General features: G+C 43.5%; 1 protein-coding gene across 7 annotated transcripts; it reads left to right on the top strand.

Annotated features, from left to right (window-relative positions):
* Positions 1 to 4,724: 4,724 nt before the first annotated feature.
* LOC147427513 (uncharacterized) lies at positions 4,725 to 22,263 on the top strand. Of its 7 annotated transcripts, none has more exons than XM_086496359.1 (7): positions 4,725 to 5,371; positions 6,967 to 7,135; positions 18,351 to 18,841; positions 18,936 to 20,662; positions 20,831 to 21,145; positions 21,218 to 21,737; positions 21,820 to 22,263. In XM_086496359.1, the coding sequence occupies exons 5-7, from the start codon at positions 20,941 to 20,943 to the stop codon at positions 21,881 to 21,883; spliced, it is 789 nt and encodes a 262-aa protein (XP_086352485.1). In that variant the 5' UTR covers positions 4,725 to 5,371; positions 6,967 to 7,135; positions 18,351 to 18,841; positions 18,936 to 20,662; positions 20,831 to 20,940; the 3' UTR covers positions 21,884 to 22,263. The 7 variants fall into 7 exon arrangements, with proteins under 7 accessions (XP_086352485.1, XP_086352484.1, XP_086352486.1 ...); XM_086496358.1 differs by having other exon boundaries at positions 18,936 to 20,706; XM_086496360.1 differs by having other exon boundaries at positions 18,922 to 20,706.
* Positions 22,264 to 24,274: the final 2,011 nt, after the last annotated feature.

Below are 24,274 nucleotides of genomic sequence, written 5' to 3'. Positions count from 1 at the left end.
CCATTTGTGGCTCGCACATGTTGTATCGGCAAGTCCCTTGCATTGACATGTGCGGCAGACGTGCACATTTTTGGCACCGTTGCCGGGGAAATGCCCTGCACTAAGCTCAAGAGGCACTCTGTGTTGGGTTGTGGTGCAATTTCAAATGTAGGAAAGGTAGACAAGGAAGGTGTGTGTGTTGAGAAGGAGTTTGTTTTGTTGGTGTATATTGTTTTGTTAATAAGGTGTTGAAAGGTACTGTGTTTTCTCTGTGATAAGGTGTTAGAATTAAGGTAGTAGATCCATATTATTAGTTTTGTGTAAAGTACAGTAAGTAGATCTGTTAGCTAATGAGTTACTATAGTAGTGTGTTAGTGTGTAACAGTACCTGTATTAGTTGTAAGTAGGTAGGTTAGGTGTGTGTGTGCTCGTGCGCACAGCGCGATCGCGGCGATCTTATCTAAAAATTTTAAAAAAATAAAGGTAGAACCGGGATCAGGAATATCTCCCAGACCCAAGCCCAAGCTCACGCTCAGGTTCAGGCTTCATTCCCCCTTTAAAATAACGTATTTTAGCCTCACGTGTAGGTAAAAATCGACCTTTTTTTAGGACCAATGGAGCTTTGGGTAACCGAACGCTGTGTTGTAAAGCACACCAGAACCCCCTGAGCGATACGCTCATTTCAAGCTATCACACGCTCTAATCTAAAAACCGATCATTAAAAAACATTAAAAAACATCAAAATTAAACGAGTGAAAACGAACGCCTAAAAAAGTAAACGGTTAACCTTTGAGGCTATTCAGCGACACTTGTAGGCTGCAAAAGGCACATGCACCTGCGCTGTAGTCATGTGCTAGAGGCCGAGCAACTAGCGAGCATTTCGACTTACGCGATTTCTCAATACCCACCTACTTTTGGTTCCGGGCCCTCGACGGGAACCCAAGTAGTACCACTCAGGACCCACATACAGCGTTTAGTGACTCTTTCTCTGACTATGACGTCATGGAGGGTTACCTAATGCCTAATCCTGATAGCTCAAGCCAAGACATGCATGCCATGGGTCCACGGTCCGGACCGAGCGTGCTTAGCCGTTTGAAGGAAACCTTTAGTAGAGCCACTCGCTACGAACATGGAGCTAATGATGTAAATGAGGGAGGTGGGGAAGTAAATTTTCCATTCAAGACCAAGGTAGATCCCATGCTCTTAGAGAGTGTGCACGTGAATGCTTCATTCACTGCACCCCTGACTCTTCAGAGATATTCCTCTCCGAGGTCATATTACCTGATGGTAGAAGCCTTACCAGTGCAAGAGGTTGAGCAATATATCATTGCGGCTAGGGAAAAGGAAATCAAGATCTTACGCAAGGCGGAGCAACGAAGAGAGTTAAAAGAAAAAGCCCCTATGTCAATATCTTTGTTAGGAGAGCAATCGAGTGCTCCTGAATTAGCAACCATTAAGGGTCAACCCATAGAGAGCCACATTGCATTTAGTTCAAAAGACACCCCTAGCATTAGGTAAATATTGAACCCTCAAAAGGGCTCCATAAGAATATTATAAAAAAGAAGTGGGGAACCAATGGTTTGCTTTGATGTTGACACTTCTGTCGAGTGACTTTTCTATTTCTAAATCTTTTAGAATTTCCTTTTGGTGAATAGACGGTAGGGCGGCTCAAATTTTGAGGAGCTCTCTTCCTTTTCCCTCTTTTTTGGCCTACCTCAAAGGGGTAAGGCCATAGCGATGACTTCCCTTTTTTCCTAAGGAAAAAGGAGAGTTATATTTTCTAATTCTTAAATTATTTTATTGGCAGATGAGGTAGTGGGTACTCATTGTTGGCCTGACCAAAGGGTTGAATATGTTAGTGGGCACTCATGAAATGAAGAGCGTGTAAAAGCAATGATGAATGATATCAATGAGTTTTTCTGGCATATTGATTTTCATATATATATAGATAGATAGATAGAGAGAGAGAGAGAGAGAAAGAGAGAGAGAAAAGAGAAAATCATCCTCTCTGGCAGCAGTCTGGCTTCTCGTTCCTGTTGTTGCGCGCAACCCTCACGGCTCTGTAGCATCATTTGCTGGCCCTGAAAACTCATGTGGAACTTCACTTCCTCTTTTGCATTTCGACAACAACAACATCCCTAGAACCACGTGTATCAAGCACTACCGAGAATGCTGTTGCACGACAATTCCCATGCTTGTCCTGACAATGCTTGTCATCTCTAGCTTCTCAGTGCCGGGGTGTCCTCTCCACCTTCACTTGCAACATCTCTATAGCTCATGCTCTCCACCATCTGGAAACTCATACCATTTGAGTTGAAGGGCTCGCAGTCAATGCATCCCTGATCGTAGCCTACAAAACAAGATTTAACCTACAACATCTCTATAGCTCACGATCTCGGCTATAGAAGCCCATGCCATTTGAGTTCAATGGCATGCTCATACTCAGCGTATCCCTCTTCGTAGCCTACGAAGCACTCTTTTCGGTTTGAAGGAGATAGGAATCTATATGTTCAATATTTGTGCTTGCGAGAGAGAGAGAGAGAGAGAGAGAGAGAGAGAGAGAGAGAGAGAGAGAGAGAGAGAGAGAGAGAGAGAGAGAGAGATCTTTCAGTTTCAAGATGGGCAGGGATTACGGTGGCTATGATGATGTGCAAGAGACGCAACAGTCTCAGGAGCCTCAAGAAACCTGACCGGTCAGTAGGTTACTGGCCAGGGCAAGGACAAATGCTTGCTAAAGACTTTGAACTTTGATGGTTACCTAAATGGGTTCCTGCCTCTTTCTTCTTATCAACAACTCTTCGCACAATTTCGTGTGAGCCCAAGTCATGGAGAGAGTCGGCATGCGCCTCCACTGTTCGAAAACACTACAAGCAGTTGTTCATCGTAGCACCTAGTGTCCTTTGATGTGGTGCTCGACAGAGACTCGATGTACGCGTTCAGCTCTCAGCTTTTTGAGGAATGCAATTTCCTTCCCGCATAATGGACAAACGATCACCTTCCATTTCTCTCAAGCTGCTTTCAAGACCACATATTAGTACCCAGGTTCTACTCCGTGCCCATTGTCAACAAGATTTGTGCAAAATCAAGTGAAATGTCAAAGATGCATGTGGTGTTACATGTGTGCATTTCAGTAGTAATACAAAAGTATGCACTTATGATGTTAAAGCTTCGATACTTAGCAGTAACACGCTCGCAAGGTGCTTGATTCCAAAAGCATATGATAGAGCTAAGCTATAGAGATGAGCTATGATTAGAAGTCAAAGGAAATGAGAATTTTTCCTTTGCTTTTGGAAGTACAGGGTCAATGTTGGGGTTAAATTTCTGCTAATCTTCAACTTTTCTTATATATGCAAGGATTTGCATTTCAAGCTCCAATTGCATTGTCTTCTATTGAATGCCTGGTGTGAATTCTAATTCAAAATAGACCCCTCAATGCATAGATTATAGTGAGTTATTAAGTTTGTCTCCAATGTGGAGTGCCTCTGGGAGCAATGATTTCAGCCAAGCCAAAGTCAACAAGGATTGCTTCCTTGGCACCAATGTTGTTGTGGAGGTGGTAGAAGAGGACATTTTGTGGTTTGATGTCAAACTGGACGATTCCGCAAGAGTGGCAACGACGCAAGAGTACGAGTAAAGTTGGCAAAAATGGGAGCATCCTCATCATCGAGCTTGGAGAGGGGAGGGAGAGTGTTGAGCTTGGCAACCAGATTGTCGGCATCACAAAAGGACACGAGGAGATGGAAACAGGTGTTGTCACCCTCAAAGGTGGACATGTGGGGGAGATGTTGGGTATGCCACAGCACATATGCCCCCCATTGAAGTTGGGTGTCTTCAAACACCTCCTAGGTGCTAAGATTTTTGTTTCTTGCCCAAGAGATGTCCTAATCATATTGAGTCAAGTCCTGCTCCTGCTCATGGGGGGATGTCATTGAGTCCCCTATTCATAGCTTTTTGTTGCTGCTAGGGCATGATATGTTGACATGGGACCGGATGGTTTTGCAAGCCACTGATTTCCCGTGGGATTTTCTTTGGTTCAAAGAAGAACGAGGCCTTTCCCACCTTGGCCTAGCTCTTGCAAGGCTTGCAAACCCAGCTCTTGCAGGGCTTGTAAACTGCTGAGCCTCTCCAAAGCACGACAACAGTAGCTCGCATGAAGGGCCATTGCTGTTGCAACATGTTTGTGTCTTCATGTACATGCTACTATGCATTTATGCCGTGTCTGGGTTTCAGAGACCGCTTGCTAAATCTTCTTCTTATGAAGTGGGTTTCTGTGTTCACATACATACTAATGCGGTTTTTGCAATAGAGTTTTAGCGATACAACCCTATACTTTACTTGCCTCTACACTACTATGGCAATGCATCGCATTGTGTGGTAGCATCAACACTCAACACTTTTCATGCAGCTTGAGCTTCCACTAGCTGCCACTATACCCCCTACTATTCGTCATTGTTTAAGTTGCACCTTAAATTCTGCCGACTAAATAATGAATAAGGCTTGAGGCTTTAATGCTTGCTCTTCTCAAAGTTTGTCTTTACATGGCAGGCCTCGTGATTTTATCACTTGTTATACAAAAATTGAAAAATACCACTCTTTAAACCACCTTTATCGCCCAGACCATGCTCGTGCTCCATTTCCTGCCTCACTCGAGCTCACTCTCAACAACCTCATCACACACCAACCTTGTGAGAGAGAGAGAGAGAGAGAGAGAGAGAGAGAGATGTTTTAAATAACTGCTGCTGGAATAAACTTTTCACAATCCACTGTTGGCTTCCTCCTGCGACGTCATCGTCGCCATCCTCACGCCTCCTTCCTGCCAGAACTTTACAAGTAGAGCCATAAAAAACAAGGGTTCTTTCCTCCCTTGGCATCTCTGCATCTTCCTCAGATTCGAGGTGGTATGAAAGTGAGAGAGAGAGAGAGAGAGAGAGAGAGAGAGAGAGATACGGTTTTGGCTTGATGTTAGAATGCAGCTTCTTGCAATAAGCTTGTATCAGTTGCCCGTGATGATTTCTAACCGTTGATGAAGTGGCCGACGTTGAAGTGGCATACTGACAGGGATCTTCCCTCCATCGAATCTCCTTTCGTGATCTGTAGATACTGCAAGTCGGAGGACGAGGGCTCTGGTTGCATGGGGGTAAGAATCGCCAGTTGCATGGGGAGAAAATGGCACCATCTGGACGCCATCAGTTAGCATGAACAGGAGGCTGCGAGCTACAAGGGCCCCCCAGCCCACCTGCACTTGACAATGATGCCCGCGCATATCACGGCAGTCATATCTGGCTGTGGCGATCCCTGCTCTGCGTCTCTGCATCTCTGCGTAGAGATGATTCAAATGAACATTTGCACGTTTTTCCCAACCTCTTCCATTTTGCTGCCGCGTGGCCACAAGGTGCGCGTCCCTGTCCTGGCAAAAACTGCCTCCTCAGTCCAGAGCTTCCTTTCTTTCACCCACTCGTCCGCCCGCCGTCCATCAGCTAGCGTACTAGTTGCTCTTCAACCCTTTGTTTTTCCTTCACATTCCCCTTTTGCTTGCTAAAGGCATCTCATCAGATACCCTTTAATGAACCCTTAAAAAAGATTGAAGAGACCTACTTACTTGTAGCGACTCAGAGTAGAAGCAGGTTCAGATTAAGACAGGAACTTGCAAATTGCTGCATTTTATCTCAAAAATCTTAAATGTAATAAGCAATCAATAGAATTATCAGTAGGTGTGCCTACACTCAACCTTATTAATTTGCAGCTCAGAACATCAAAATATTCCTTTTTTGGGGGTGGGCTTGCAATTGGTGTCGTAGGAACAATACTTACTCTCTCTCTCTCTCTCTCTCTCTCTCCATATAGGAATGCTTATGGGTAGGCCTCGTGATTTTATCACTTTTTTTCTACTTGTTTTTACGGCTTCTAATTGCTTCGCTTTCCCTCCATTCTAAGATACGAGAACGCTCCACACAGAGAGGAAAGAGCGGGTAATCTATGCTCATCGTCATTGTGAGCTCGTGAAACAGAGAGGTAAGAGCAAGTAATCTAAGACTGCTTGCTCCTTCTGTGTTGTTCTGCTTTATTCTACTTGATATTATGATTTGTTTTGAGACCACAGGAACACAATCCAGAAAAAGAGCTCTTCTTCTATAATTCCAATCTTTGTTCTATTTTCTCTACAACCCCATCTCCAAACTCACGTTTTCCTCTCCACCTATGATCACTGTTGCGCTTCCATTACAGCTCCTCCTTTAAATTTATGGTGGCAATAGAAGAAGCTTTGTCGCATCTTGCTAATATCTAGGGTATGCAACACCTCTCTCTCTCTCTCTCTCTCTCTCTCTCTCTCTCTCTCTCTCTCTCTCCAAGTTGTACGCTGAAGTTATATGTTGTTCTTATTTTTCATTTTTCCCTTGTCGTATCTAATACAAGCATTTGCTTAAGCTGTGTGTGTGTGATTAAAGGGGTAGTCTACTCTCTGCAGTAGAGCCATACTATCACCTTTAGACTTGTTTCTCTCTCTCTCTCTCTCTCTCTCTCTCTCTCTCTCTCTCTCTATCTACTAAACCAAGACCACAAGCTGCTCGCCACCTTGAGTACAGAAACACTAAAATAAGAATTGATTATTTGCCTCTATATGAGAAAAGATGTCCTTCACTAAGTTTTAATGAAAACTTTGCATATATTCACAAGGAAGGCTGAAGTTTGTCGCTTTTCAACTACATGAAGTCACGCTTCATGCAAGAGAGAAGAAGCTGAAATTTGTAGTACATTCAAAATACACACAACGTGTTTATGTTATAGATAGAGTGGTGTAAAGGGAGCATAATCTTGTTCAATCAATCTTGTTTCTTTTGTTGCTATGTGTTTCTTAGCTTGTGCTGATGCTAGAAATATGTACCTTGAATGCTTTTTCTGTCTTCTCTGTATGTCACTTATAAAGAATAACATAAAGGCTACTACTTTTTCTTATGATGGGGGGAATCTTATGTTTGCACTTTGCAGAAACAATGCTTGGCTTTTGAAGGTTCATCAAGCTTGCAAGGATCTTAGTGGTAAGGACCGCTTTGAAGAGGGGAATTTTGAGTATTAAGCAACCGCCATCAAAGAAGTCAGCATGTGTATCTAGAACCCCCGTCAGAGGTCAAAGCAATTGCCATTGGTGAAGATCAAGGTGGGAACCCTCTGTTTCTCTTTATTTGTGTAAAGTTGTTGTTGTTCCTCTTAGATTTAGCTTGATGCATCTAAAGAGCACAATCTGGAAATGGACATGGTTGGGATGGTATGAGTGTATGCTCATGTGTGTGTGTGCGCTTGGTGTGTGCATGTGGCAGCATATGTTCATGCTTGATTCTACACCCACTATTGGGTAGCACTGATGATGTTAGTGAGGATGTCATAATAGTTGGTCAATACTACACATAATGAGATTGATAGTCATGAGTTTATAATTGCACTTTTCTTTAGGATTGAATTTGTGTTTTTCCGAGATTCATCTAGGTATATATGGTTGGGGTGGGATGCCTAAGATTTGGGACTCCTTACCGATGCCAAAACAAAGGTAGAGGTATGAAAATAGGACACCTTTGGGCTGCAAGAGAGGGGGTGATGGCTAGCTACCAAGGATTTGAGAAATGGATCCAAAATTCCAATGCCACTATTATAGGGATATACCTCATATAGATGAGGGCACAAAAGTTACATAAGCACTTGGATTAGCCACCGCTTTAATGCATCGATGATCTCAAATAAAGGCTCATGCACTCCTCTTTGGTGACATTGTCCTTGAAGTTTCACTGCCTAGGCATTGTCCTTGAAGTTTCACTATCCAGGACCTTTGCTCATTTTGAGTATTTTTTGCATAAGATCATTTGGGTTGATGACATTGAGATTTACTGAGTAAAATTAGACCTTGCAAAGAGCACCACACTAAGATTACATATCCACGTGAGCACCTTTAGCTCAATATAATGCTTCCACATATGTGCCTCATCGAGGGCACTGTGATGGCTCCCAACCAACCCTCTCAATGATTTATCCCCACTTTATCAATGATTTACCCCCACTTTATTACCTGGGTGGTATTGTCTTCTTAGTTGCACACGATTCGTGCAAGTGATTGTACCTTATTCTCGTGCAATGCATGTACTTTTCCGAGAACCAAACCGACAAATGATGACTTGGCTCATTGATTGTGCACTCTTCTTGGGCTGACATAGATTAGACTAGGCTTCTTTTAATGCCAAAAGTTGATTTTTGATGGTTGATTTTCTTTGGGTCTGATTTAGGACTACTCTTGACTTCTTTGGGGTTGATCTAGAGGATGAATACGCATGGTCAATGTAGTTGATCTATGGCTACAAATAGGCAAGAGATATGGTTGATAAGGTATATTTTTTAGGTATATAGCGGACATGCAGACTTCACATTGTGAAGTTTTCGTCCGAGTTACGACCAGTTGATATTGTGCTAATTCTTTCTATCTTTTGTGGTGCGTATGCCCTATCAGCTTCCTCATTTTTGTGCTAATTTTTTCGATTTAATGCTTCTTTAGTGCTAGGCTTCATTATGGCTGAGTCTGCCCTTGATTTCCGGAGTCATGATAGAAACTCAGTACGTTGAACTTTGTGTTGATGTATGCTCATGTGTGTGTGTGTGTGTGTGTGTGTGTGTGTGTGTGTGTGTGTGTGTGTGTGTGTGTGTGTGTGTGTGTGTGTGTGTGTGTGTGTGTGTGTGTGTGTGTGTGTGTGTGTGTGTGTGTGTGTGTGGTGTTGTGTTTGGGAGCATATGTTAGTACCTAGTTCTACACCCACTATTGGGCACTGACGACGTTAGTGGGGATGTCATGGTATTTAGTCAATACTATGCATGATGAAGTTGATGGTTATATTGTCTTGTGGGTGACTACCATGGGTCTATACCTTGCACTTTCGTTTATGGGTGAATCTAGGCTTATCCTGGATTCATCTAGGTATATTTCTTAGTCGTATAGCGGACATGCATACTTCACATTTTGAAGTTTTCGTCCGAGTTATGACCAATTGATATTGTGCTAATTCTTTCTATCTTTTGTGGTGCGTATGCCATATCAACTTCCTCATTTTTGTGCTAATTTTTCCGATTTAATGCTTCTTTAGTGCTAGGCTTCATTATGGCTGAGTTTGCCCTTGATCTCCGGAGTCATGACAGAAACTCAGTACGTTGAACTTTGTGTTGATGTATGCTCATGTGTGTGTGTGTGTGTGTGTGTGTGTGTGTGTGTGTGTGTGTGTGTGTGTGTGTGTGTGTGTGTGTGTGTGTGTGTGTGTGTGGTGTTGTGTTTGGGAGCATATGTTAGTACCTAGTTCTACACCCACTATTGGGCACTGACGACGTTAGTGGGGATGTCATGGTATTTAGTCAATACTATGCATGATGAAGCTGATGGTTATATTGTCTTGTGGGTGACTACCATGGGTCTATACCTTGCACTTTCCTTTATGGGTGAATCTGGGCTTATCCTGGATTCATCTAGGTATATTGTTTAGTCGTATAGCGGACATGCAGACTTCACATTGTGAAGTTTTCGTCCGAGTTACGACCAATTGATATTGTGCTAATTCTTTCTATCTTTTGTGGTGCGTATGCCCTATCAACTTCCTCTTTTTTGTGCCAAACTTTTTGATTTGATGCTTCTTTAGTGCTAGGCTTCATTATGGCTGCGTTTGCCCTTGATCTCCGGAGTCATGACAGAAACTCAGTACGTTGAACTTTGTGTTGATGTATGCTCATGTGTGTGTGTGTGTGTGTGTGTGTGTGTGTGTGTGTGTGTGTGTGTGTGTGTGTGTGTGTGTGTGTGTGTGTGTGTGTGTGTGTGTGTGTGTGGTGTTGTGTTTGGGAGCATATGTTAGTACCTAGTTCTACACCCACTATTGGGCACTGACGACGTTAGTGGGGATGTCGTGGTATTTAGTCAATACTATGCATGATGAAGCTGATGGTTATATTGTCTTGTGGGTGACTACCATGGGTCTATACCTTGCACTTTCCTTTATGGGTGAATCTGGGCTTATCCTGGATTCATCTAGGTATATTCTTTAGTCGTATAGCGGGCATGCAGACTTCACATTGTGAAGTTTTCGTCCGAGTTACGACGAGTTGATATTGTGCTAATTCTTTCTATCTTTTGTGGTGCGTATGCCCTATCAACATCCTCATTTTTGTGCTAATGTTTTCGATTTAATGCTTCTTTAGTGCTAGGCTTCATGATGGCTAAGTCTGCCCTTGATCTCCAGAGTCATGACAGAAACTCAGTACGTTGAACTTTGTGTTGATGTATGCTCCTCTGTGTGTGTGTGTGTGTGTGTGTGTGTGTGTGTGTGTGTGTGTGTGTGTGTGTGTGTGTGTGTGTGTGTGTGTGTGTGTGTGTGTGTGTGTGTGTGTGTGTGTGTGTGTGTGTGTGTGTGTGTGTGGTGTTGTGTTTGGGAGCATATGTTAGTACCTAGTTCTACACCCACTATTGGGCACTGACGACGTTAGTGGGGATGTCATGGTACTTAGTCAATACTATGCATGATGAAGCTGATGGTTATATTGTCTTGTGAGTAACTACTATGGGTCTATACCTTGCACTTTCCTTTATGGGTGAATCTGGGCTTATCCTGGATTCATCTAGGTATATTTTTTAGTCGTATAGCGGACATGCAGACTTCACATTGTGAAGTTTTCGTTCGAGTTACGACCGGTTGATATTGTGCTAATTCTTTCTATCTTTTGTGGTGCGTATGCCCTATCAACTTCCTCATTTTTGTGCTAATTTTTTTGGATTTAATGCTTCTTTAGTGCTAGGCTTCATTATGGCTGACTCCGCCCTTGATCTCCGGAGTCATGACAAAAACTCAGTACGTTGAACTTTGTGTTGATGTATGCTCATGTGTGTGTGTGTGTGTGTGTGTGTGTGTGTGTGTGTGTGTGTGTGTGTGTGTGTGTGTGTGTGTGTGGTGTTGTGTTTGGGAGCATATGTTAGTACCTAGTTCTACACCCACTATTGGGCACTGACGACGTTAGTGGGAATGTCATGGTATTTAGTCAATACTATGCATGATGAAGCTGATGGTTATATTGTCTTGTGGGTGACTACCATGGGTCTATACCTTGCACTTTCCTTTATGGGTGAATCTGGGATTATCGTGGATTCATCTAGGTATATTTTTTAGTTGTATAGCGGACATGCAGACTTCACATTGTGAAGTTTTCATCGGAGTTACGACCAGTTGATATTGTGCTAATTCTTTCTATCTTTTGTGGTGCGTATGCCCTATCAACTTCCTCATTTTTGTGCTAATTTTTTCGATTTAATGCTTCTTTAGTGCTAGGCTTCATTATGGCTGAGTCTGCCCTTGATCTCCGGAATCATGACAGAAACTCAGTACGTTGAACTTTTTATTGATGTATGCTCCTGTGTGTGTGTGTGTGTGTGTGTGTGTGTGTGTGTGTGTGTGTGTGTGTGTGTGGTGTTGTGTTTGGGAGCATATGTTAGTACCTAGTTCTACACCCACTATTGGGCACTGACGACGTTAGTGGGGATATCATGGTATTTAGTCACTACTATGCATGATGAAGCTGATGGTTATATTGTCTTGTGGGTGACTACTATGGGTCTATACCTTGCACTTTCCTTTATGGGTGAATCTGGGCTTATCCTGATTCATCTAGGTGTATTTTGTAGTCGTGGACTTCACATTGTGAAGTTTTCGTCCTAGTTACGACCGGTTGATATTGTGCTAATTCTTTCTGTCTTTTATGATGCGTATGCCCTATCAACTTCCTCATTTTTGTGCTAATTTTTTCGATTTAATGCTTCTTTAGTGGTAGGCTTCATTATGGCTGAGTCCGCCCTTGATCTCCGGAGTCATGACAGAAACTCAGTACTTTGAACTTTGTGTTGATGTATGCTCATGTGTGTGTGTGTGTGTGTGTGTGTGTGTGTGTGTGTGTGTGTGTGTGTGTGTGTGTGTGTGTGTGTGGTGTTGTGTTGTGTTTGGGAGGAGCATATGTTAGTACCTAGTTCTACACCCACTATTGGGCACTGACGACGTTAGTGGGAATGTCATGGTATTTAGTCAATACTATGGATGATGAAGCTGATGGTTATATTGTCTTGTGGGTGACTACCATGGGTCTATACCTTGCACTTTCCTTTATGGGTGAATCTGGGCTTATCCTGGATTCATCTAGGTATATTTTTTAGTCGTATAGCGGACATGCAGACTTCACATTGTGAAGTTTTCGTTCGAGTTACGACCAGTTGATATTGTGCTAATTCTTTCTATCTTTTGTGGTGCGTATGCCCTATCAACTTCCTCAGTTTTGTGCTAATTTTTTCGATTTAATGCTTCTTTAGTGCTAGGCTTCATTATGGCTGAGTCTGCCCTTGATCTCCGGAGTCATGACAGAAACTCAGTACGTTGAACTTTGTGTTGATGTATGCTCCTCTGTGTGTGTGTGTGTGTGTGTGTGTGTGTGTGTGTGTGTGTGTGTGTGTGTGTGTGTGTGTGTGTGTGTGTGTGTGTGTGTGTGTGTGGTGTTGTGTTTGGGAGCATATGTTAGTACCTAGTTCTACACCCACTATTGGGCACTGACGAAGTTAGTGGGGATGTCATGGTATTTAGTCAATACTATGCATGATTAAGCTGATGGTTATATTGTCTTGTGGGTGACTACTATGGGTCTATACCTTGCACTTTCCTTTATGGGTGAATCTGGGCTTATCCTGGATTCATCTAGGTATATTTTTTTGTCGTGGACTTCACATTGTGAAGTTTTCGTCCGAGTTACGACCTATTGATATTGTGCTAATTCTTTCTATCTTTTGTGGTGTGTATGCCCTATCAACTTCCTCATTTTTGTGCTAATTTTTTTGATCTTATGCTTCTTTAGTGCTAGGCTTCATTATGGCTGAGTCTTCCCTTGATCTCCGGAGTCATGACAGAAACTCAGTACGTTGAACTTGTGTTGATGTATGCTCCTCTGTGTGTGTGTGTGTGTGTGTGTGGTGTTGTGTTTGGGAGCATATGTTAGTACCTAGTTCTACACCCACTATTGGGCACTGACGACGTTAGTGGGGATGTCATGGTATTTAGTCAATACTATGCATGATGAAGCTGATGGTTATATTGTCTTGTGGGTGACTACTATGGGTCCATACCTTGCACTTTCCTTTATGGGTGAATCCTTTATGGGTGAATCTGGGCTTATCCTGGATTCATCTAGGTATATTTTTTAGTCGTGGACTTCACATTGTGAAGTTTTCGTCCGAGTTACAACCAGTTGATATTGTGCTAATTCTTTCGATCTTTTGTGGTGCGTATGCCCTATCAACTTCCTCATTTTTGTGCTAATTTTTTCGATTTAATGCTTCTTTAGTGCTAGGCTTCATTATGGCTGAGTCTGCTCTTGATCTTCATAGTCATGACAGAAACTCAGTACGTTGAACTTTGTGTTGATGTATGCTCATGTGTGTGTGTGTGTGTGTGTGTGTGTGGTGTTTTTTTTGGGAGCATATGTTAGTGCCTAGTTCTACACCCACTATTGGGCACTGAGGATGTTAGTGGGGATATCATGGTATTTAGTCAATACTATGCATGATGAAGCTAATGGTTATATTGTCTTGTGGGTGACTACCATGGGTCTATACCTTGCACTTTCCTTTATGGGTGAATCTGGGCTTATCCTAGATTCATCTAGGTATATATGGTTGATCAGGTGATAGAGATGGTTGGAGATCGGGATATTCCTAAGACTAAACAACCTTGCTGATGCAAGATAGAGACTATAGGGCTGAAAAGGGGATGTCTTTTGGGATCCAACAAATAGGGTGATGGTTGGCTATCGAGGAGTAAGGGAACGCAACAAATATGCCAATGCTATTGGAGGGACATTTCCATATAGGTGTAAGACACATATTGGACATTGGCTGTTGTCAGAGTGAGCAGAGGAAGGTGAGAGAGGAAGAGGGAGACAATGGCGATAACACACAAAGAGATAGAGAGAGAGCGTATGCAAAAGGATGGCAAGCCCAAACTCCAACTGGTACAATGCTAAGTGTACAAGATGGGGAGAAGAGATGGCCCCTCCCTCCTATATATAGGATATGGAGGGCAAGGTCGGGCAATGACCAGAAAACACCCACAACCATGCAAAAGAAAACCATCCAAATGTGGGGTCAGAAAAAACCTATGAGTGGCTCTATTTGGTTGAGGAGTAGGTCCAGTTGGTCCTGTAGAAGCACTAGCACCCCCACTGTATGTAGAAACCAATTCAGTGGAACCTCAGAGATCTCCGAGGCGGCTCTATCCTGAATGTGTGAAGCAATATGCTGCACAGCGGGTAAAAGCTCCTCCCAAGTGATAGGGTTGGGGCACGGAGAGGTGGTAAGAGACTGGAACAAGGCTTCGTAAGCGATGGGAAGTTTGAGAAGCAAGCGAGTTGCCATACCCACGGAAGAGATCTGGAGACCGCAAGCTACTAACTCGTCGTGGAGCAGAAGCATGCGGGATATAAAATCCTGAAGAGACGGGAATGATGAGAAGTCTAAGTCCATCAAGGTCTTCTCTAGAGCGAGGATCCTTCCGGGTGTCTTCGCCTTGTACATGTTGCAGAGAAAAGTCCATACCTCATGTGCAGTAGTGTGAGAACATAAAGACGTCAACACGTTATCCACACAATTGATGAGTATGAAGGAGTAAACCCTGCAGTGGTTGAGATGCCACAGATCCACCATATCCTGTGTAACAATACCAGATCCAACAGAAGCAATACCAATAGAAGAAGTTGTAGGGGCAAATGATGAGCCAACATGAAAACTAACAGATGATGTAGTAAGTGATGAAGTCGATGTAGAAGCAACCATTGCGGGAGCAAGACTAGGACACATGACATTGGCAGGGTCTGTAAGCCATGTCCAGAGGTCAAACTGCAAAAGAATAACCATGATCTTCATCTTCCAGACAACAAAGTCAAAGCCATCTAGCTTTTCACTGTGAGGAGAGATGGGCATGGCGGGGTAGGTTGCCATAGCTACAGGTAATGAATCAACAGTAGATGAAGTCTTGTGTGTAAACAAAGAAGCAGAGTGGGGAAGGATCTGAAGAACCCCGCCGGGTGGAACGCCAAATGACCGCAAAGTAGGGGGTAAGTGACGAGGAATGCAAAGGGACTCCGAGGGGATGCCGAGGGAGCAAGAAGTAGGTGCTGTCCAAACCTGAAAAATGCAGCAAAAGGGGGGCTGAAGCTGCACGAAAACGTAGAGGTTGAGCAATCCACGCAGTGATGAATCACCGGATGTCGAGAAGGGTAGGTAGAGGACGTTGTGGCACCAAAACAGGCTGCAAATCAGTAATGGAAAGGTCGGAGAATCACCGGCAAAATCACTAGACTGTTCAGCTTTCAAGCAGGAAAACTAAGGGGCAAGGAGAAGGACTCCGGCCAGCCAAGGTAGGCTGAGGAAAACGCTGAAGTATAGGGGGAAAAATGCGGGTCACAAAGCCTCTCTGCTGCACAAAAACGCAAGGGCTGTAGGGCTGAAACGCTGGTGCATAGAGAGGCAGCAAGATGGTGTGATGAGGATGGGAAAGGAGGGCAATTGCTGAGGAGAAGTCCAGATGATGAAGCCAATCCCCTAAACCCTGAGCTGAGAGCAAAAACGTTGGCCCCCAAGGAGTAAACGCTAGTGCCAGAAAAATGCAGGTGGATGTTGAGGCGAGTCTTCGCGATGGAAACTCCTATAAAGTCCTTCCAAGTATGGCGATGGCTGATCCAAGGCCTAGGGCTCTGATACCATGTCAGAGTGAGCAGCGGAAGGTGAGAGAGGAAGAGGGAGACAATGGCGATAACACACAGAGAGACAAAGAGAGGGCGTATACCAAAGGCTGGCAAGCCCAAACTCCAGATGGTACAATGCTAAGTGTACAAGATGGGGAGAAGAGATGGCCCCTCCCTCCTATATATAGGAGATGGAGGGCAAGGTCGGGCAATGACCAGAAAACACCCACGACCATGCAAAAGAAAGCCATCCAAATGTGGGGTCAGAGAAAAACTTGTGAGTGGCTCAAAAGAGCCTCAGTGAGCAATGTGCTATGCATACCCTAAGTGTGCCTGAGATCCCTGTGTAGCAGGTGTACAGGTGGCCAACCCACAACCAAGGGCCAGTGCACCTGATGTGTGTGAACCTGTAAGTAGGGTGCAAAGCATCGAGAGGAGCATCTGGAGATGAAACTCTAACAGGTGTCATGTGCAAAACTAGCATTATGCGCACATGCAAAAGCTCTACTTCTAGGGCTGAGGTTATTCTAGGAATTGATCTGGCACCTTTGAGAGCCTGTTGGAAGGACCTACACGTTAATATGATTTAGTTAGGCATACATACCCTTTGATTTCACAAGGTAGTTTTCAAGTGTTATTATACGGTTGTGGGTGTCTGAACCTGTCAGCATGTAGAACCTTGTATAAGACATAGGATTGCAAAATCCAATGCACACCAGGTTAGGCATCTAGTAGTTAGAGCCAATAGACTTAGAGTTGACAGACTGGCTCAAATTGCGACCATTTCCAGTTAAGTCACTTATTAATAGCTATTAAGTGAATTTATTAATAAACTAACAAGGCAAGAATTTTAGGTAGGTCACTTACATTAGAACCTGTAAAAGAGCACTGAGGTCAGTCATTTGAAGACAAAGGCAATAGACGAGAGCAGAAGTAGAAGAACTCCAGTGTTAGTAGATTAACACCATAGCCGTAGCATTAGCAGATTAGCACCCTAGAGTTTTCTAGATTCAGTATCAGCACTTAGGCGATTTTCCACTGGCTGTCATTTTTACCTCTTCTTGGCAGATTTTCGAGCATGGCGATCACCCTACAAATGGATCCCTCTTGCAGGCGCCAACCTTGGGATTAGCCTATGTGCATCAGATAAGCCTCAGCACCAACAAATGCATCAGATCAGCTAGTAGCCTTGTGTTTTCAGCATGGTTGCATGGTAGAACCAGCCTCAAACCCATTCATCGCAAAGAACTGATTAGAAACCCAGTGATGAGCCCAATAGCACATGCATTTAGCATTTAACTAGCAAAAGGTATCATTTGTAGTTGGATTTGTGCAATCTAAAGCAAATACTACTTCGGTAATGGAGTGGGGGGCCCTTGGAGGAGGTTTGGGACCCCATCTGGTGTCATCTCTCTCTCTCTCTCTCTCTCTCTCTCTCTCTCTCTCTCTCTCTCAGAACCTTCTTTCACATTCTCCATTCTCTCTCTTTAATGAGTAAACAAACTAACAAAGCACTAAGTACCAAGGAACCCTTGAATTTGTACGAAACATACATCCTGAGCTAAGAATCGTTAAAACAATTCCGTTGCACATTACATTGGCCTCCAACCAGTCTCCAACATGAGCGACTAACCGTATCGCATAAGGCCGAGCATAGCCACAAAACAACCATGGGGCATATCAGAGATGACACGTGGTGGTGAACCACGACCTATTTGTTAACACCCCTTTTCATCTAGAGATCAAGAAATAATCAAAGGAGTCAGTAGTCAAAAGCTTCTAAAGAAGAGGATTCATGACCAAATCTGTAGGATAAGATGTTGTAGGAAAGTAGCGCAAATCAACCGTATTGTCCCCTTGAGTGTGATAGCGCCACTACATCCATAGGTGGCATATCTCACCACATTTGGGGTTGATACACATGGCTCAAGATGGAGTAATGGACAAGGATATATCAATGAGAACCTGTATGCCCAATTGCCTTACTCCATCTTGAGCCAACCGAGGCGAGAAATAGTCTCTCTCTCTCCATTCTCACATGGCCACTCTCACATGGTATCATCACCAGAAGAAGGGGAGCACTCATCTACCACCGTTTGAGCATGGGGAGGCTAGCGATCAGCCTACAACAGCATTCCATCACGAAGAACTGCTCACAGGCCCCAGCGTTTTCAGCCTCGCGTTTCTTAGGCCTCAATTCTAGTGTTTTTGCCTAGTAGCATTTTACAGGGGACAACTCCAGCATTTTTTCCTCCCTTATCAGCGTTTTCAGGTGCTTGCATTTTCAGCAGTGCAGAGGACCCATCGGCTGCATTTTCAGCGATTCCTCTTCATTCCCTACCACCTCATTGCCTGAGTTTTTCGTCGAGGCATTAACCTCTTCTGTGGTTGCTTGAGTTCTTAGACTCTTGCTGTGTTTTCAAGTTTGGTCTGAGTGTTCCTAGCTTCAAAGGTGAGGATTTACAGGTCTCGTCTTTCCCAGTGCCCCCCTCCATTACCTCTTAGGCCCCCGTTCCTTCCACAGGTATACATCGCTCTATCAACACTATTTTTGACATTTGTTACTTGCTGTTTTTCTCTGTTTTCAGCCACTAGACGGCTGGGACACTCAAGGGATACTCAAAACCGACTTCTGCAATGCTCCCGTATCGATTGGTGGCGCAAGAGCACACTGATTTCAGCGCTACACCAGCGATTTTAGCACCTTGGCAGTTGTTTCTTAGGTGGACAGCAGGCTGGACTTTTGTTCCCAATGTGGTAGAATCATCCATTGCTTGTCCGGGCACCATCTAGTGGTGGTCTTAGCGGTTATCTTGGACTGCTACAGCTTTGGATAGATGGTACCCTTACATCGACTTGATCTACACAAGATTTTCTGGCATACGCTTCCGCACGGAGTAACACAGAGACATGGCCGGTCAAGTGGCTATGGATTCACGGTCTTCTCAGAGATGGCTAAACTCGACAACTCCAACTACAACATATGGAAGATGAAGATCAAGACACTCATCACCTACAATGGACTTTGGGACTGGCTTACCGGTTGTACCAAGGCCATCAAGCCCGTGGTCACTTCTAGGTATGTTACACAGACTGATGTTGATGCTTGGATCGACACTGATAGATGAGTGTACACATTTCTCCTTCTGAACCTTTCAGACACGGTTCTACAGGAAGTACGCACGGAGGAGCATTCTCATCGCTTTTATGGCAGCGCATTATGGATCTATCCGCCAGAAGCAGTACCAGTAGAAGAAGTTGTAGGCGCAGAAGAGCCAGCATGTAGACTAACAGATGTAGTAGCAAATGGTGATGTCGATGTAGAAGCAGTAGATGCGGGAGCAAGGCCGGGACACACGACATTGGCAGGATTGTTGAGCCGCATGATCTTCATCTTCCAGACCACGAAATTGAAGCCATCAAGCTTTTCACTGTGAGGAAAGATGGGCATGGTGGGTAAACTGCCATATCTACAGACAAATAATCAGCAAGAAAGAAGTCTCAAGTGAAGAATCAGAAGCAAAGTAAGTGGAAGATCTGAGAATCCGCGTCAAGGAAACACCAAATGACCGCAAAGTGAGGGTAAGTGACTGGAGAGGCAAGGGGTAACCAAAGGGATGCCAAGGGAGCAAAGTCAAGGTGCTGTCCGAACCTGAAAACGTTGTAGAAGGGGGCTGAAACTCCACGGAAAGCAGAGGTTGAGCAATCCACGTAGTGAGGGAATCACTCGATGCCAAGAGAGAGAGGTAAGGGCTGTAATAACACCAAAACAGGCTGAAAATCAGCAAATAGATGGTCGAAAAGATGTCGAGAAGTCACGTGCTTATTGAGCTTCCAAGCAGGGAGACCAAGGGGCAAGGAGTCCGTGCTCTCTCTGTCCAAGATCACAGAGGAAATGTTGAAGTAGAGTGGGAAAACGCTGGTGAATAGTGGGCTTCTCTGTTGCACAAAATGCTGGGCTATCACAAGCTGAAAATGCAGGTGTAAAGAGGAGCAGCAGATGGTGCGATGGGGGTAGGAAAGGAGAGCGATGAAGAGGGCAAGGCAAAGGAGCAGATGATTCCAAAAATGCTGGTGGTCAGGCAAAAAACACTGATGCTTGAAGGCAGAAACGCTGGCTGAAAAATGCTGGTGGAAAAGAGAGAAATCCTTTGCGATGAAAAACTCTGTAAGGTCCTCCTGTGTATGGGCGATGGCAGATCCTCTGGCCTAGAGATCTGATACCATGTCAGAGTGAGTAGCAGCGAAAGGGGAGAGAGAAAGAGAGACAATGGCTTTGGAACACAAGAGAGGGATGGGAAATGGTTGGCAATAACTCCAGATGGCACAACCATCTCAGCTCCCATGCCATATCATCCTCCCCAGCTTCAACATTCTCAGTCATAGCATTCAGCCATCAGTTCAGCCCTATTTTTCTTGAGTTATCATCCCTAGAAACTATCTACACTAGCCTCATACCATCCTCCCTCAGTTCAGTCCATTTTCCCATAAGTTATTCATCACTTGCATGATTTACATACCTCTCCATGAGAATCTGGGTTTTCTAGATCTCCTCCTCGCTCGCTATGCAAGATCATCCTCTCAAGCGTCTGCGTTTTCAGCCATAGAATCAGCCATTAGTTCATCCCTATTTTTCTTGAGTATCAGCCCTTATTCCCACCTATAGTAACTGAGTCATATCATCCTCCATCAAATTAGGTTGCTTCCCTAGTAGTTTGGTATCATCAGCATCATTTGCATCAGCCCAAGAATGTGCATTGAACAGTCAGTGAAGTCTCCCTTTAGGTTCATCACTCAGAAGGTACTAGCACTGCATAAGCATAAGGTCTGGTCAGATCAGCCCATTTCCATGAGGCACCATTAGCATCATTTACATCAGCCCAAGAGGGTGCATCGAACGGTCAGTGAAGTCTCCCTTCAGTCTGGTCACTCCATAAGCACTGCGTAAGCATAAGTTACCTAGCAATCCATATATTGTGTTATATGTTACGTAGATAGGGTTTAATAAATATGCTTGCTAACATCTAGAGTATTGTGTTGACATCTAGAGTATTGTGTTGACTTTCAGAACCAACTATGGAAAGAAGATCTATGATTGAGTCGATGGAAGTAAGAAATCGGAAAAATGATTCAGATGAATGAATTGTAGACATTTTACACTTTTATGATTGGGTTTCTATGCACCCAAGCCAAAAAGGGGCATTTAAGGTTCGTGCTCGGGATGTGTCTGGCCTAATAAAGCATTGGAAGACGAGAATACTTTCTTTTAGACAACGTAAAACTAGATTGCAACTTGTGAATGAAGCATTGGTGCAGCATGTATTCTTACATAAAGATATTCGTGTGCATCCCAAAGTGCAGATGCAACGTCACATGCCAAACAGTGAGTTATGTTTGTTCGATGGTTTCTTTTGGGTTCTCTCTCTGGTATTGAACACTCTTTTGTTTTGTGCAGTGCTTTATCCTTCTGACAGCATTGAATGGCAAAGGATTGAATGCTTCACAGAAGTTATGCATGTATTCCATGTTGAGATAGGTAAGCTTCTTTACGAAGGAAAATCTTCAAGGCAGCTTGCAGATGAAGCAATCTTCTTCTATAGTTCTAAGTACATCGTGCCCAAGGGTAGATATGAATATGGCACTTTAGAACCATTGCCTTTACCAAAGCTGGATAGTCGAGAGTGGCCGGCATGTAACTCTTCAATTTTACATACTTGCACTCCTAAGCTTTCTGTGGACATACTCAATGCAATGAAGCCTAGCATAGGTTCTTTGAATTGGTTCATCCCAATTGTTATTTTTGGGCATATTTTTAAATCATGTGTCGGACTACACCGCACTCGTTGCACTTACATCATGAAAAATCTGAGTGAAGAGTGGCTATGTAAGACCTTTGGAAAGAATTGGGGCTACAAGGCATCATCAGATCTTGAAACGATAGAATGTCGGGTCTCTTCAAAGGATGTTGTTTTCAGGTAAGAAAATGCTACTTTGATTGGTGTTTGATTTGTGTGTGCTGGTTAAGTTTATGGTTTTTCCTTATTATGTTCTTTACAGATATTTCATTGGGCGACAGACCCTTTGCATGGTGTTCAAGTATCAACGATGTAGATTGTTGTGAATGGAGAATGGAATAGTGTTGATCAAGATACACGAGACATTGCATTTGTGGAGCTGAGCCTTGTATTTGAAGGACGAGAACCATTTATGTTGCAGATAGAGGATGATTGTCCATTGTCTAACATTCGACAAGAGATTATTCTCACTATGCCTAACCCACCTGTACACTTTTTCTTCCAACTGGATGTTAGGAAGATTAGAATTCGTAATGAGAACAAAGTTGTTAGTAGCCAATGCTTGGCTTCACACTTTCTGAAGGTAGTGGAATCTCCATGATGGGCTCATGTGGATGCAGTTTTTTGTCAAGTGGTCAATGTGTATTTAGTCCAAACTCCTAAACCCTTTTGAAATTGAGGTCTACTTATCATTTGATTATTCCAACTTGGAAACTGCAATGTAGTGCAGAATGTAGCCAATCATGCAATGTTCTCCTTTTTGTAATTAAAAAACTCTCTTTTGTATCACTAAGTATGTGTCTCATGCTTTTGTCATTGTGATTTCCATGGTTTTTTGCTACTACGAGTCACAACAAAGAGCTATATGTGATTCAATGCCTATGGTTTCTTGTTTGAACATTGGATTGTGATTCCTTGTTTTGTGCTTAGCTTGTTAAAACCAACTAAGTAGATCATTTCTCTTATTTCAAGCTGATAATGGTCGTAGATATACATTTCATGCCTTTTAAGGGTGGATTCAGACTGTCCACGCCCACTCTGAGCTTGGGTAATATGCAATTTAGACTGCACGTTAGGTACTGCGAGCTGTCCTGGTTTAGCAGATTGACTTCTGATTTTGTGTCGTCAATCCTGCGTTCAATCGAGTCCACAGAGTGTGCATCACGGAGTCTCTTTGTTTGCCTAGGGAGTGGGTGGCCTGGTGAGCCCGAAACTGAATTTCTTGGTTGGGGGCAAACGTCCATCAATGATTATGTGCCATGTCACTGCCTTCCGCTGACTGTCGAGGCATGTCCACACAGTCTGACAGCAACCTAAGCTTATCGTCAACATGGGATCCAACAACGCTTCATCGTGCCTTCTAATTTGTAGAAAAATGGTTTAGTTGAGCGAGAAAATCGCACCCTTGGGTCTTGCAGATGCTGCTAGTAGTATGCTGAAAATTGTTGATTGTCGAAGTCCTTTTGGGAAGAAGCATTTTCAACAATCTACTACATCCAAGACACTACTCTGATGACATAGCCGCCATTCCATACCTTGTCGTTTGGAAGGCCACCTAACTATTCTAATTTGCGAGTCTTTAGCTCTGTTGTTTATGCTTTTGTTCCATCTGAGAGTCAACATAAGTTGCAAGACCAGACCACCAAGACTATCTTTGCAAGCTATGATGAACTGCATGGCGTAAAATCTATCGACTCTTTAATCCAACGACTTGTCACTTTTTGTTTAGCTATGGCCTTATCTTTGAAGAAGACTCCTTATATTTTATTCCTACCACATCAGAGACACACACTCATGATCAGCCCTTACTTGCCTTGTACCTCCATAATCAAGTGAGAGATCCAACAATCGAGCTCGACTACTGTCATTATAGCCAATTCATTACCACCACTTGAATCTGTAACTTGGTGTGCTCCCTTTGATCCTCAGCCTCATCCCACCATGCCTGCTCCATGCGTTCCTCAACCTGCTCTAAAAGTTCCTCCACTCATTCCTATACTGCCACCAATTGTCAAGCACTATCCAGCAAATCCCTCGAACAGGTTCTCCCTCAGGTGAAGTAAAAAACGAGGTTGTTGCAATCGCAACAGAAGAATGTTTATGGATTCAGATGTTCCTTAAAGGTTTATGAATTCAGAGGTTGCTTGTCTCTGACTGCCTATCCAGCAATTCAAGCCTCTCCTTGTCATCATTATCACAATCAAAATCCATGTCATATTTCACAAAGAAATTTTATTGCTGCCACCATCATATGTGCTACCACCCCTGATAGACAACGACAACAAGTCGTCAGCATTGCCATCAATATGTTTATCATCACCATCCTTGCATAAACAAGCTCACCATAGTTGGTAACATCAATACTGGTTGCTCATGTACATCATTTGACCATACATTTTAAGGGCACGCTTTGAGGGTAGTACATCGCCAAATCCTGACAAGATGCGAAAACTTGTGAAAGCATTTAATGATCTACCTTTGCACTGCATTTGTTCCAGCCAATATAATGCACCTAGAGAAAACAAGGTATGTCAAGCTCTCAAGATGGAAGCAGCACCTGCTTCTTGACACACATTCACTTGATTAAGCTTTCCAATAGCATTTCTCGCTCCCATACAAAAAAATATAACTAAATGTCAACGAGCATCAAACAACAAAACAATCCTCATGTATCAATAGTGACAATCACAAGTAAATGCACAAATGTTGCCAGAAAA

Source organism: Adiantum capillus-veneris, chromosome 23 (assembly GCF_014529385.1).
Source record: "Adiantum capillus-veneris isolate H3 chromosome 23, ASM1452938v2, whole genome shotgun sequence".
Classification (NCBI taxonomy): Eukaryota; Viridiplantae; Streptophyta; class Polypodiopsida; order Polypodiales; family Pteridaceae; genus Adiantum; species Adiantum capillus-veneris.
This window is presented reverse-complemented; position numbering and strand designations above follow the sequence as displayed.